This window comes from Stegostoma tigrinum, chromosome 12, assembly GCF_030684315.1.
Source record: "Stegostoma tigrinum isolate sSteTig4 chromosome 12, sSteTig4.hap1, whole genome shotgun sequence".
Classification (NCBI taxonomy): Eukaryota; Metazoa; Chordata; class Chondrichthyes; order Orectolobiformes; family Stegostomatidae; genus Stegostoma; species Stegostoma tigrinum.
The window spans coordinates 70374961-70389737 of record NC_081365.1 but is presented as its reverse complement, the minus strand read 5'-3'; the positions used below and the strand labels follow the sequence as shown (position 1 = coordinate 70389737).

Below are 14777 nucleotides of genomic sequence, written 5' to 3'. Positions count from 1 at the left end.
TTCTGTTTGCAAACAGAGTGGACAGAGATCTTTTCCGAGTTTTATAAGTGCCATTCAAAAAACAGCATCCAAACCACAATGCGTTGCAGGCAGAATGACCTGCTTATGAAGAGTTTGAGCATTGGAATGGCTTGGCTGCCTCTCTGTCTAGCACTTAGTTTCAGATTCTTGAGTGGGGCTTTGCCAGTTTGCAAACTGTTGACATTTTAAAAGTCTAACTCTGTTACTTTTGCCTGAATGCGATTCATGCCAACTGTGTGCAGCTTGGATGTTTCTACCCGTGCCTCTGTAAACTAGGCGCTGCAGTGGCAGCAGATTGTAATTACAGTGTGATATGTTTCCATTGTCAATGTGGACACAGGGACAGAATCTGTGCTTCTCAAATGGGACCAACTTAATGACGCCTGCATTCCTCAGCCCTGTTATCCTCCACCCTCTATGCTTGTCTCACCTGAAGGCTGCACAGGTTAAACTTGCTGAGTACTATTGGTGTCACTCAGTCTATTACAGCATGAGAGTCAGCTCCCCGGCTGTTGACACCTCACGATGAAATATTTTGTTCAATGGCTTGTTTTGAAACTGCGCACTTTCCCTTGTGAGGAAGCAAAAAAGGGGGAGATGTCAATAATTGGAAGAGTGAGTTTTCATTCTGTTGCAGTGTAAGATGGTCAGGATTTACACCATAAACAGCAATGATCCTGTGATATATTTTAGTGACCTGGATTGAGAGGGGCAGAAAACTCTTAAATAGCGAGTTTGATCTTTCACGTGGAAGGGGTGGACATGTCCTCAGTTTAAAAGATGAGAGATGCTGGAAATGATGGGGAACAGCCTTAATGCTTCAGTCAACCCTGCAATGGTTTGTGATTAATGTGGGCCACCACGATGTTACTGCTCATTGTGACCTCTAACCAGTGATTTTCCACCCTCCTCCAAGGGCAGTGCCTGCTGCTGGAGTACAATACCACAAGTGCTTACCTTGCATTGGTCTACAATGTGTGAACGTCAAGTGAGTTGTTTGACTGTTGGACCTCCCAGCCCAGAGGCAGGGTACTGCGTTGAGCAAACTAAAAGCAATTAACCCAGCTAACTATTGAATCACCACTGTAACAAAAAAGACAATTGTTAGGATAGCTGTGTGAGCGGTTGCCAGTTAAACTCACTGTCGCGATTAATTATATTCCATTTCATTAATCCTGCCATCATATATCTCCGTGGCAACATTACAATTCGGCATCAGGTCAGCTCTTCCAGCATTCATCACAGAATCACTAAATTGTAAGTGGACGAGGCCATTTGATCCATTGTGCCTGGTATCTGCTTTTTCCCCACTAGCTCTGTGTATCCAATACCCTCTTGAATGCCTCAGTTGAACCTACCCCTGGCAGGCGCTGCGCTCCATACACAAACTGCTGGCAGTGTCAAAGTGATTGATCTTGTTCATGTCACCCTCTGCTTTGTTTATGCATCACTTCCGATCTTTGCCATCTGTTCTTGTTCCTTAAAGGAACAGCTTCTCCCTATCTATTCTATCCAGCCCACTTATGATTTTGAAACCCCTCTATCAAATCTCCTCTCGGATGCCTTCCCTTGAAGGAAGACAGTCCCAACTTCACCAATCTTTCCTCCGAACTGAAAGTTTATCATTCCTGGAACCGTACTTGGAAATTGCTCCTGCACACTCCAATGCATCCACATTTTTCTGATAATGTGGCACCCACAACTGTACACAGTATTCCAGTTGAGGTCTAACAAGTGGCTAATACAAGTTAACACAATCTCCTTGCTGTTATACTCTGTGCCCCTATTGATAAAGCTGAGAACACTGCATGCTTTATGAACTGTTCTGCCCACTTGTCCCTTCAATCTTCAATGATCTGTGCACGTATTCCCAGGTCCCTTTGCTCCTGCACCTCCCCCCCCCACCCCAGTTCAGACTTGTACCCTTACATTTACAATGTCTAGTGCTCTACTGATCCCTCCAAGCCAAACGCAGAATCTTGGTTAAAATGTACTAACCTTGTGAGGTAGATTTGCTTGGCTTGCTTGTCTCTTCTCCCTGTCATGTTTCGGTGTTTGTGTTCTACAATTCCCTTTTAAAAAAGTTACCATTGACTCTGCTACCACTACACTGTGTTCCAACTCATAACGTGGTGTGTCAAATCGAAATTCCTGTCTCCCTCCAGTTGCCTTGCTAATTATCTTAAACCTTTGTTGGTTGGATTGTGACCCTTTTCTGTCAGAAATTTTCGGTGCCTGTTTTAAATCTTGTCCCTTCTGATCCTCGGTGTAGTCATGGTATTTCCATCGTAAACAGAGCCTCTCAAGTGCTGACATCGATTTAATGTTGTAATAATTGAAAATAAAACACTTCCACAGATGTGCACCATGTTAGGCATCATCTTGAGTTTAATAAAAGGCACAGCTCATAGCGAGCTATTGTTAAATCCGTATTGTATCTATTCCACAGGAAATATCTACCAATGATGTACACCAGTGTGAATAATTGAATTTCAAACTGTACAAAGCACCATGTGCAGCTGAGGCTCTAAGCACGAAAAGACAGGGTTACAGAGATAGAGTAGGCTGTTCGGACTGGGTGAGGAATGCTTTTTAGAGAGGCAGGGATTCTACAAAGAGTTTATCGTCTTTGTCTGTCATTGCTATCCACAACTGGCGTTTTATAAGGAGAGGCTTGTTTTGCTTTTTTTTGAGACTGTGTAAATGCATTTGGTGCAGAGATGCAGTGCGTCACAGTGTGTAAACTTGCAGTCACCTCTGTTACAGAGATAGTAGGAACTGCAGATGCTGAAGAATCTGAGATAACAAGGTATAGAGCTGGAGGAACACAGCAGGCCAAGCAGCATCAGAGGAGCAGAAAGACTTACGTTTCGGGCCTGGACACTTCTTCAGAAATGGGGGAGGGAAAGGGGGTTCTGAAATAAATAGGAAGAGAGAGGGAGGCAGGCGGAAGATGGATAGAGGAAGAGATAGGTGGAGAGGAGACAGACAGGTCAAAGGGGCAGGGATGGAGCCAGTAAAGGTGAGTGTAGGTGGTGAGTGAGGGAGGATGAGGTTAGTGGGTATGCTTGAGGTGGGAGGAAGGAGAGGTTAGGGATGCGGGCACAAGCTGGGCTGGTTTTGGGATGTGGTAGGAGGGAGGGAAGATTTTGAAGCTTGTAAAATCCACATTGATGCCATTGGGCTGCTGGGCTCCCAAGCAGAATATCAGTTGCTGTTCCTGCAACCTTTGGGTAGCATCGTTGTGGCACTGCAGGAGGCCCAGGATGGACATGTTGTCTGAAGAATGGGAGGGGGAGTTGAAATGGTTCGCGGCTGGGAGGTGCAGTTTTTTTAGTGCGAAGTGAGCTGAGGTGTTCTGCAAAGCAGTCCCCAGGCCTCCGCTCGGTTTCCCCAATGTAGAGGAGGCCACAACGGGAACAGCAGATACAGTATACCACATTAGCAGATGTGCAGGTGAACATCTGCTTGATGTGGAAAGTCGTCTTGGGACCTGTAGGTAGGAGGACCGCATCCCAAAACCAGCCCAGCTTGTCCCCACCTCCCTAACCTGTCCTTTCTCCCAGCTATCCCCTCCTCCCACCTCAAGACCCACCCTCATCTCCTCCTTACTAACCTCATCCTGCCTCCTTGACCTGTCCGTCCTCCCCGGGTTGACCTATCCCCTCCCTACCTCCCCACCTACACTCACCTCTACTGGCTCTATCCGTGCCTCTTTGACCTGTCTGTCTCCTCCCCACTTATCTTCTCCTCTATCCATCTTCTATCCACCTCCCCCCCCGCCATTTATTTCAGAACCCCCTTCGCCTCCCCGATTTCTGAAGAAGGGCATGGGCCTGAAACATCAGCCTTCCTGCTCCCCTGATGCTGCTTGGCCCGCTGTGTTCATCCAGCCGGTCACCTTGTTATCTCAGATTCTCCAGCAAATGCAGTTCCTACTATCTATGAAATCCCAGGCCCCAAGAAGACTTTCCACAGCAAGCAGAGGTTCCCCTGCACATCTGCTAATGTGGTATACTGTATCCATTGTACCCGTTGTGGCATCCTCTACACTGGGAAAACCAAGCGGAGGCTTGGGGACTGCTTTGCAGAACACCTACGCTCGGTTCGCACTAAGCAACTGCACCTCCCAGTCGCGAACCATTTCAGCTTCCCCTCTCATTCTTCAGACAACATGTCCATCCTGGACCTCCTGCAGTGCCACAATAATGCCACACGAAGGTTGCTGGAACAGCAACTCATGTTCCACTTGGGAACCCTGCAGCCTAATGGTATCAATGTGGACTTCACCAGCTTCAAAATCTCCCCTTCCCCCACCGCATCCCAAAACCAGCCCAGCTTGTCTCTGCCTCCCTAACCTGTCCTTCCTCCCACCTATCCCCTCCTCCCACCTCAAGCCCCACCCTCACCTCCTTCCTACTAACCTCATCCCACCATCTTGACCTGTCCGTCCTCCCTGGAATGAACCTATCTCCTCCCTCACTCCCCAGCTACACCCACCTTTACTGGCCCCATTCCCCCCCCCCCCCCACCCTTTGACCTGTCTGTCTCCTCTCCACCTATCTTCTCCTCTATCCATCTTCTGTCCACCTCCCCGTCTCTCCCTATTTATTTCAGAACCCCCTTCCCCAACGCCCCCCCCCCCATTTCTGAAGAAGGGTCTAGACCTGAAACATCAGCCTTCCTGCTCCTCTGATGCTGCTTGGCCTGCTGTATTCATCCAGCTCTACACTTTGTCACCTCAGTTGCGTTGATCCTTGAGCCATTAGCTGTGTTCTGTCAAATGTCTTCATCGAGTTGTCAACTCAGTTGTATGATGTGACTGCCAGTGGGCATCGTGAGAGAGTGTTTCCTCCTGCGAGACTGGGAGTTGACCTGCAAGATTTCCCGTATGCAATTTATGGGAAACATTGTCACCCAGAATGTGGAAGAGAATGTGGGACTTATTCTGAGAAGGGAATACTGTAGATATGCTGAAGGGAGAACTAGAAAAACACGAGGGAGAAGGAAACTGAGGGTCACAATGATAGATCTAGATATTTTCCAATCAACTTGGCGAAAGGTTACGCACTTCTCCAGCAGCTGGGACAGACCTCCTAGTTCAGAGGTACCACATTACCACTACTGCCCCATAATGGCGGATGTATGTGAGGAAAAATAACAAAAGAGGTTTGAGTGGAGCATAGACATGGATGAGCTGGGCCAAACAGCCTGTTGGTGAGCTCTATGCCTGGCACACTGTTCCTCTGTATTGGCAAAGATTTACCCAGAAGCCTTGAATCCCATTTGTAAAGAGCGGCATGAAGAGTATTATGTGAGAAAACAGAAATGGCCCCAGTCACGGGGATCTACCCGGTTCCTTCTACAGTCAACACTCCAGCTGCAAGCCTGATGATGTGAATGGTTGCTGTTTGCCACTGTGGTCACCTGAAGGTCTAGGGGTTCAGAGGTCACCGCGATGCAGTGCGTTAGCAACCGGATCATATCAATAAATAGAGAATCGTCAGCAGAACACACTAGGTAATTAAAGAAACAAAGATTAACTTTGCCTGCCTTCGATGATATTCTGTCAGACTGGTTCTCACAGATTAGCCCCAAAGACGCTCCTTTCCCAGTGCACGTGCTCAATGTTTCTGCATTACCTGGTCACTTTGGATTGCTTTGGGCCTGTTGAGAATTCTCTTCAGCCCTGTGCCTGGCTCTGCTGGGAACACACCGTTCTCCAGGTGCTGTACAATGGCGAGCTGAGTGCACCAGTGCAGGCCTGGCACTCCGGTGCCAGGCTGAGGGAGTGCCACGCTGTCAAAGGTGCCACACTTCAGAGGAGAGCTCAAACTGAGCCACTGGCAGCCTCACAGATCAAAAAATCACAATTTTGAAAGGCAGAGGTGTTGTCAAAACTTTGTCCCATATCAGTGCAGTTTGTACCATGTTGTGTACCTGTTATTCTTGTTACCAATGACCATTGATCTGTTTTTCAATGCCTGACAGCATCAAATATAAGAGGTTGACAATTCTCAGTAATTGCTGCAACCAGGAATAGAATCGACAGCTACAGCTAATCAGATCTCTGAAGAGTTTTATTGCAAGTCACCATAACGATCTGTTAAAACTCGAAAAGTAAAACAGTACCAAGAACAACTGCATTTATATAGCACCTCTAACATCGCTGGCCAATTCTGAGCTGTTTCACAGCAGTGGGATCATCTGAAATTTGACACGGAGTGGCGGGAAGTGAGCCCAGCCAAGGTTTAGTCAAAGAGGAAGGTTTGATTGTGGATCTTAAAGGAAGAAAATTAATTTGACATTTTGCATTTATCTACTGCTTTTCATGACCATCAGATCTCTCAAAGCACATTAGAGCTGATGTTATTCTTTTTGAAGTTTCGTGGGAAATGTGGCAGCCGAGTTGTACACAGCAAGCTCTCAGAAAGAAAGGGGATGTGGTAATGAGGGGTAATCAGTTCTTTCTGGGATGTTGATGGAAGGGTAAATATTGACCAGGGCACGGGGGAGAACTCCTCTGCCCGTCTTTGCAATGGAATCTTTTACACCCATCCAAGCGGGCAGAAGGACTGTGATTTGATACCCTCTGCGAAAGAGGGTATTTCCAACTCAGCAGTGCGCTCTTAGCCCCATGTTGGAATATTGTGCCCCAAACCCTGGAGTGGCATGTGAAGGCAGGGGTCATTGAGGGAGCTGGCTCTCTACGGGGTCCAGGCAGAGGGACACAGTCAGCAATAGAGGAGATTGGGGGTGGGTAAGAGGCCAGAATTGGAGGAGAGCAGCATATCTTGGAGGGTATGGGTTTGAAGGGTACACAGATGGCAAATGGTGTGACCGTGCAGGGATTTGAGAAAAAGGTGCAAGAATTTGAACATTGAGGTCAGGCTAAAAGTCAGCCATGGTCAACATGCACAGGGCAGATGGGTAAACAGGGCTTGGTGTGAGTTAGGATGCAGGTCACCAGACTTTTTGGATGCATTCAAGTGAATGAAGAGCCAAAGATTGGATGCTGGCCGAGAGAGTTTTGGAAAATATGCAGAGTAGACTCGTAATGGATTCCAAATGTTAATTCTGTTTCTGTTTCCATAGATGCTGCCAGACCAGCTGAGATTCTCCAGCACGCTCTGATTTTATTGGAAATGTCAAACCTGAAGCTAGCAAAAGGTGAGGAGGTTTGCGTGGCAGCTGTGTTGAGACAGGAGTGGATTTGGGTGACTTTCCACAGGTAGAGAGGTGTGGGCAGGCTTAGGAACGTGCGAATAGGAGTAGGCCATTCAGCCCCTTGAGCCTGCTCCACTGTTCAGTGAGATCATGGTTGATCTGTGGTCTAACTCAGCATACCTTTCTTCCCTTAATACCTCTACTTACCAAAAACTTTATCTCAGATTTAAAATTAACAACCGAAACTCCATCCAAATATCTAGCACCATTTGTGTGTAGAAGAGCTCCCGAACGTCTCTCCTGAACAGTCTGGCCCCAATTCTCAGACTATGTCCTTTTGTTCTAGAATCCTCCACCAGTAGAAATAGTTTATCTTCCTCTACCCTGTCTTTTCCTGTTAATATTGTGATCACCTTCTGAATTCTAGAGAAAACAGGCCAAATTAGTGTAGTCTCGCCTCAGAGCTGACCACAGCTGGGTGAGGTATTTGGGAATTCAGTTCCAGAGGGGACAGGAATGCCTGGGGAATGGAGCTTAGGACAGGAACTTTCAAACCTCCCGATGTTTAGTGGAAGGAAATCTCTACCGGATGTTGGAGAAGCAGCGTGAAGAAGCGGGGGAGCGTGGAAAGCTAGAGCTGGCTGTCACAGTGTGTTACTTTATAGTGTAGAGAGTGGAGACATACACGGCCCTATTTCAATCAGATGCTGCCAGTTTTCCTGGCTGGGAATGTATGTGGTTTGTAGGGGCTGCACCACACCTCCCGCCCACCAATTCCTCTGTTGGCCGTTAATTGACGTAACCAGAATGCAGTGCGATGGAACTTTCAGACTGGATTCTCTTTCCCCTCTTGAGGGACCTCTGATAGTGCCCAGCTTTATCAGGTTCCTCCCGCATGTGTCGGTCCAGGTCAGTTCCCGGAGCCTGATCTGAGTGAAAAGACAGAACTGAAAACAGAAGGACCTCCGCTCCCTTTGCTGAGGATGCAGTTATTTTTAATACGTTCACATAGCACTTTTCATTACCTCAGGAGATTCCAAAGTGCTTTGCTGTTGCTGAAGTAGGTTTGTAAATGTGCTCACTGTTGGAATGCAGGAAGCACGGTGAGAAAGAATGCACAGCAAGCTCCCACAAACAGCCCTGTGACCGTGACCAGCCAATCTGATGTTGCCAGCCTACTGCAGGATGGCTGGCCCTCTTGATGGCGTTCCAGGAAAGATAGCCACTGCTGATGTCAATCTGTGGCCGTGAGCTTGCCTCAACACAGAAGCGCCCTTGTAGGTGTGAGAACATTCGCAGACTTTTAGAGGGGAGAGGCTGGATTGGAAGGGAGGTGATAGGGGTGTTTCTGCTGCCTTTTGTGCCCACCTCACTGGCAACATGGACCCTTAGACTGCGATCGTAACCTGGGCTGGCACAGGAAAGCCACCCCCTGTGCCCCAAAGCCCTGTTGAAAGCTGTGGGTCCTCACCACAGCCTGCTGTGGTGTAACATCCCATATGATCGATTCACTTGCCACCATCTGTTTTCAGGATAGGCATTGCAGGGCCTGTCTGCTCCAACCCCCTTGAGGAAAATCATGTGCTCCTCTCATGCGAAAAGGCTCTCGTCTCAAACAAAGGCAGAGAATGCTGGAGAAACACAGTGGGTCTGGCGGCATCTGGGGGAAGAGAGGCAGAGTAAAAGTTTGAAGACCAGTTGTTTCTTCCACGATGGCGATGAGGTATAAGTTACAATGGCTGAGTGACACGGTTACTGAGACTGTGAGGACGACCTTAGTGTTAGGGCCCTCCTGCTTCACAATCCAAAGCTATAACCTCCCCACCCCATCATCCCAGTCTACAGACATCACTTTCATGCACTGCTCGTTATTAACCCTTTAAGAGCCTTACACCTAAGGCACCACACGGCCCTGAGATGTGTACACAGCTGACAGGGCTCTGCCCTATTTTGTTTCAAGCTTCAACTGTGTCCAGCGCCTCGGGCAATGGAGGGACAAGACTTGGTTTCTGTTGCTGACCAATCCATTGTTTTGTGCATCCACGGCCTATCCTCAGGCTTCAGTCAGGCCTATTGCCAGCATTCCCCCTGCCGCGCCCCGCCCCCGAGGCCTGCAGGGACAGCAGTGCACAGACAGCACAGGCTAGCTCCTCGGGAATTTCCAGACCTCACTCTGGCCCTGGATTCAGGGCCGAGCGGAAGTTCCTTTGTTCTCTCCTCTGCGGCTACCACTCGGCTTTTTGGGTGGTGGGCAGCCCACTGCACAAACGTGCTCCACTGCCAATCTCCGGAAACTTCCCCGGCCGCCCGCTGAGCCTAGACTTTGAGGTGCAATATCCTTGCCGTGTGAGACAAACGTTTACTGTGTCTGTGATTTGGAAAACAGTTCAGTTCCTGCAACCTTTTGCAGCGTGAGCTTGGGGGGCTGGCGGGGATTGGTAATTATCCTGGGATTTTACTGGTGATGAAAATTGATCTGTCAGACACATTCCTGCAAGTAATTTGAGATGAGTGCCATTTTCCCTCATTGCTACTGTACATCCTCCAGGGGTTTTTAATTATGGGTTGGCTGGCCTAACTGGCCAATGGCAAGAGTTATGTGTGGACATGTGACCAAAGCTCTTGGGAGGTGGTGTGGCGTACCCAAGCTTCGGCATGTGGGTTGACGCAGCAGGCAGAGAGAAAATGCCCCGAGCGATCTGTGGATACATAAATTCATATTAAACCTGAACGCACCCAGACATGGAAAAGAGGGGTTATACCTGGAGCAGTTTTGGCAAAGCTGAATGCTGAGGGATTGGGACTGGAGTCATGTGGAGGCTACACTCGGTGCACATGGCACTTTAGTTCTCTGAAGGGCCCTTTAGGAGAATCCCTCAGCTTTGCGGTCGCTTTGAATTCCTGTGAACGGAATTAAAATTTTCAATCTTCTCTGGTGGGACTTGAACTCCCCTTCCCAGTATTATTCATAAAGTAATGTTCCCAGTATTATTCGTACAGTAATGTAATACCGCGCTCTATTGATGCTTTTCCCCGACCCTGCTGTTCTTCAGTGTGTTGTTAAGGTCTATAGCCCTTGGTCGACGCCCCCGCACTGCTGAGCAAACTGTCCATATAACAAATGTTTGCTCATTCCCTGTGAGTATGATCGAGATACTTCTGACTTAATACTTCGCCTCAGGCTGCAGGCCGACCCCCAGGCCGAGAGCACGGCTCAGTGTAAGACATTCAGCCGCAGTGGTAGGATGTGTCACATAACGAGGCCATTCAGCCTTCTGTGATTTTCCTTTCCTCATTGCCCTGCAAATGTTCCCTGTGTAAGGTCACATCCAGTTGCCAGGATGTTAAATCGATGGAGTTATGCTAAGCAATAGAGCTGGCTGGTGAACAAAGGGTCCTTGAAGCAGGATTGCTTTAAAGGCATAGAGTTATACAGCATGGAAACAGACTCTTTGATCCAACCAGTCCATCCCAACCACACTCCCAAACTGAACAAGTCCCATCTCCCTGCATTTGGCCCACATCCCTCCAAACCTTTCCTATTCCTGTACTTATCCAAATGTCTTTTCGATGTTGTAACTGTTTCTGCATCCACCACTTTCTGTAGAAATTCATTCCACACCCGAATCACACTCTGTGTTTCAAAAAAAGAATTGCCTCATATCTTTTTAAAATCTTTCTCTGCTCACATTAAAAATATGCCCCCGGTTTTGAAATCCCCCACCCTAGGGAAAAGACACCTCCCATTCACTTTGTGCGTCCTTTATGACTTTATAAACCTCTATAAGGTCACCCCTCAGCCTCCTACACTCCAGCCTATCCGGCATTCACTTATAACTCAAACCCTCCATTCGTGGCAACTGTTGTAACTTGTTTGAACCCTCTCCAGCTTAATAATATGTGTGCTGGTTGGGGTAGTATTAGTTTACAGTGTATCCAGGAAACCCAAAGTAAAGGAGCTCAAACAGCAGGAAGAAAACACCCATTCCATTCCTTACCTGCAGCGAGTGAGCTGGCCGGAGGATTCCTCTCACCGAGTCTTCATGTCTTTGCAAATCGAGTTCGGTCGGTGAGTGCCCCGATGACCTCGGGGTCATGGGTCACCACAGCAACAGAGTGGCCCTCCAGCTGGTGGGTCTGGTGCTGGGCACAGTGGGATGGGTTGGCTCGGCCATTGCCACAGGGCTCATCCAGTGGAGAGTGTGGCGTGTGAGCTCGCCCGAGGTCACCTCGGGGGTCACCTGGGTTGGCATCTGGAGGGTCTGCTTTTACAGCCGGCTGCTGACCACGCCGCCCTTCCAGGGGATGTCGTGCCGGAGACTCGGTGCCCTCGACCCTTTCGTCCCGCCCGAGATTGGTGTGGCGCAGGGCCTAATGCTCGCCGCTGTGGTCTGGGGGGCCCTGGGCAAAGCCGCCAATGTCTACGGCCTGTGGGACGTGTATATCTGTGGAGGGTGCCGGCCCAGGAGGGCCGGGCTGGCGTTCGCAGTGGGCGGCGGTTTCCAGCTCCTGGCATGTATCTGCGTGTTGGTCCCTGCTGCCTGGAACTTGAACTCGGTGCTGAGTAACCGCACCATCACCTTCCCACCTCACTACCACCTGCCCCCCTCGGCTGCGAGCCAGGAGCCAGGGGCAGCTCTCTACGTGGCCCTTTTCTCATCCGCTCTGCTCTTCCTGACCGCCGCCTTCCTGCTGAGTCACGGGCAAGCTGCCCGGCTCTCTGGATCCAAGGTCCACCCTCCCCCCGATGACTTTTCCGACTGCTCCAGCTTGGTTTCCAGGGCATTGCCGGAACTAGGGAGCAGTTTGTGCACAATGAGTGTCTCTGAGCGGTCCCTTTCCAGTTACAGAGCAGACAATCCATCGTTTATTTCCGACAGTAGCTCTGCAGGATTACCGAGGTCCTTGGAAAGCCCAAGCTAAAGCACAAGCACAGATCCCGGCCAAAGTAATCGATGTTTTGCAGTCCATTCAGAAAGTTCTAGAAAGTGGACTAACCGTCCTTTAACTCCAAGCAACTTCACACACTGGAAGAGCTCTAGGGCAAGATCCAGCTGTAAATCATAACTGGATGCTGAGGGAAGCGCGCTCGCAAATCTTCGCTGTTTGTTACTCATTAATAAATGTCTTCAACACCATGCAGAGGCTCGATAATGTGGGTACAAAGGTGTTTCTTTCATTTGAAATGTAACTTAGTCGTTGGGAATTCAGGAAATAATTCTTAACTTGAAGGGAGGCAAGAATGCAGAACTCGCTCAGTACTTCTGCATAGTTGAGGTGAACCAGATAAATGCATGAGGGATACACACAAGAAGGGAAAAGGCATGGGTGGATGTGTTGACCGGGTTCGATAAAGGATGATGGGAGGAGATCTGATGGGCAGAATGGCCCGTTTTGGTGCTGTGCATGCTGCATGGTGCTTTAAATCTGACACAGAATTCAGGAGAAATTTCCTTTCCTAGACAGTAGCGAGAATGCCAAACTTGCTGCTGTAATGTCGAGGTCAATAACAGAAATATGTTTAAGGCCACGAAGGAGATGGAAATGAAAGCCTTGCTGTTCAGGTTCACCGCAGATAAGTTGGGATAGGGCTCCCGAGCTGATATACCGAATGGCCCATTTTGGTGCTGCAGAACGGGATGTTCATCAGTGCTGGATTTATTCCATCGCTTCCGGCTTCAGGAAGGTGTTTGGGGCACCACGGTGGCTCAGTGGTTAGCACTGCAGCCTCACAGCACCAAGGGCCCGGGTTCGATTCCAGCCTTGGGTGACCCTCTGTATGGAGTTTGCACATTCTCCCCGTGTCTGCGTGGGTTTCCTCTGGGTGCTCCGGTTTCCTCCCACAGCCCAAAGATGGGCAGGTTAGAAGGATCAGCCATGCTAAATTGCCCATAGTGTTCAGGGGGGTGTAGGTTAGGGGGATGGGTCTGGGTGGGATGCTCCAAGGGGCGGTGTGGGCTTATTGGGCCACACGGCCTGTTTCCACGCTGTAGGGAATCTAATCATAATCATAATCATATTCAATTGACTCCTGCCGTGTCTACGTCAGCACCCCGCCAATCCCTCGGCCAGTTCGGGGCGAATTGACTACGAGAGTGTCAAGTTTCCGAAGAGGCCTGACCTCACCGATACCTGTCCAAGCACGAACGTCACCTGTATCTGCCAGACCCCGTCCTCGACCAACCTCCCACACACCACCAGCAGTTTGTTTCTTTGCGACGTGGGGTTAGTTCGGCCTGGTGGAGAAGCCTGGGATCTTGCTGAGCAGAAGGATGCGGTAGCAAAGTGGGATGCTGCTCTTTCAAGGCAAGCGTCTGCCTCTGAGGGAATCAAGGGATAGGAGGACACTGCCTGGTAACATGGAGTTGAGGAGATCAGCCATGATGGTGTTGATTTACAGAATAGGGTGGTAGGGCTGAATAGCCCTCTCCTGATCTGATTTGCCACATTCGTATTTCCAAGATGGGGTGCTTAAAATCTTGTACGGAAACAGAAGCCATTCTCAAAAAGAAAAAGGGTCTCCTTTGTATTTGCTTTCAACACGTTGGCTAATTATAGAAAACATTGGTGTTTGGGAGCAGAAAAAGCTGTTTGGGTGAGATAACAAGTTGTGGATCTGGATGAACACAGCAGGCCAAGCAGCATCAGAGGAGCAGGAAGGCTGATGTTTCGGGCCTAGTCCCTTCTTCAGAAATGGGGGAGGGGAAGGGGGTTCTGAAGTAAATAGGGAGTGGGGGGGAAGGCAGAGGAGAAGATAGGTGTAGAGGAGACAGACGGGTCAAGGAGGTGGGGATGGAGCCAGTAAAGGTGTGTGTAGGTGGGGATGTAGGGTGGGGTCAGGTCAATCCAGGGAGGACAGGCAGATCAAGGAGGCGGGCATGAGGCTGGCAGATAGGAGGTGGGGGTGGGGGATTGAGGTGGGAGGAGGGGATAGGTGAGAGGAAGGACAGGTTAGGGAGCCGGGAACGAGCTGGGCTGGTTTTGGGATGCGGTCGGGGTAAGGGAGATTTTAAAGCTTGTGAAGTCCACATTAATACCATTGGGCGGCAGGGTTCCCAAGCGGAATATGAGTTGCTGTTCCTGCAACCTTCGGGTGGCATCATTGTGGCACTGCAGGAGGCCCATGATGGACATGTCGTCGAAGGAATGGGAGAGGGAGCTGAAGTAATTCGCTACTGGGAGATGCAGCTGTTTGTCGTGAAACGAGTTGTAGGTGTTCCGCAAAGCAGCCCCCACGCCTTCGCTTGGTTTCCTTGATGTGGAGGAGGCCACAAAGGAAACAGCGGATGCAGTATACCACATTAACAGATGTGCAGATGAACATCTGTTTAACGTGGGAAGTTTTCTTGGGGCCTGAGATGGGGGTGAGGGGAGAGGTGCAGGGGCAGGCATAGCATTTCCTGAGGTTGCAGGGGAAGGTGCCAGGTGTGGTGGGGTTGGAGGGGAGTGTGGAGCGGACAAGGGAGTCATGGAGAGAGTGGCCTCTCCAGGAGGCAGATAACGGTGAGGAGGAAAAGATGTCTTTGGTGGTGGGGTCGGATTGCAGATGGCGGAAGTATCAGAGGATGATGAGTTGGATCAGGAGGTTG

At 49.6% G+C, this 14777-nt stretch overlaps 1 protein-coding gene across 1 annotated transcript; it reads left to right on the top strand.

Moving 5' to 3' along the window:
* The first annotated feature begins 11139 nt into the window (after positions 1-11139).
* cldn34a (claudin 34a) lies at positions 11140-12324 on the top strand. Its single transcript, XM_048540276.2, has one exon. The coding sequence runs from the start codon at positions 11284-11286 to the stop codon at positions 12109-12111; it is 828 nt and encodes a 275-aa protein (XP_048396233.1). The 5' UTR covers positions 11140-11283; the 3' UTR covers positions 12112-12324.
* Positions 12325-14777: the final 2453 nt, after the last annotated feature.

Coding starts and splice junctions, on each gene's coding strand:
- cldn34a (XM_048540276.2), top strand. CDS start 11,284: ATGGGTCACCACAGCAACAGAGTGGCCCTCCAGCTGGTGGGTCTGGTG.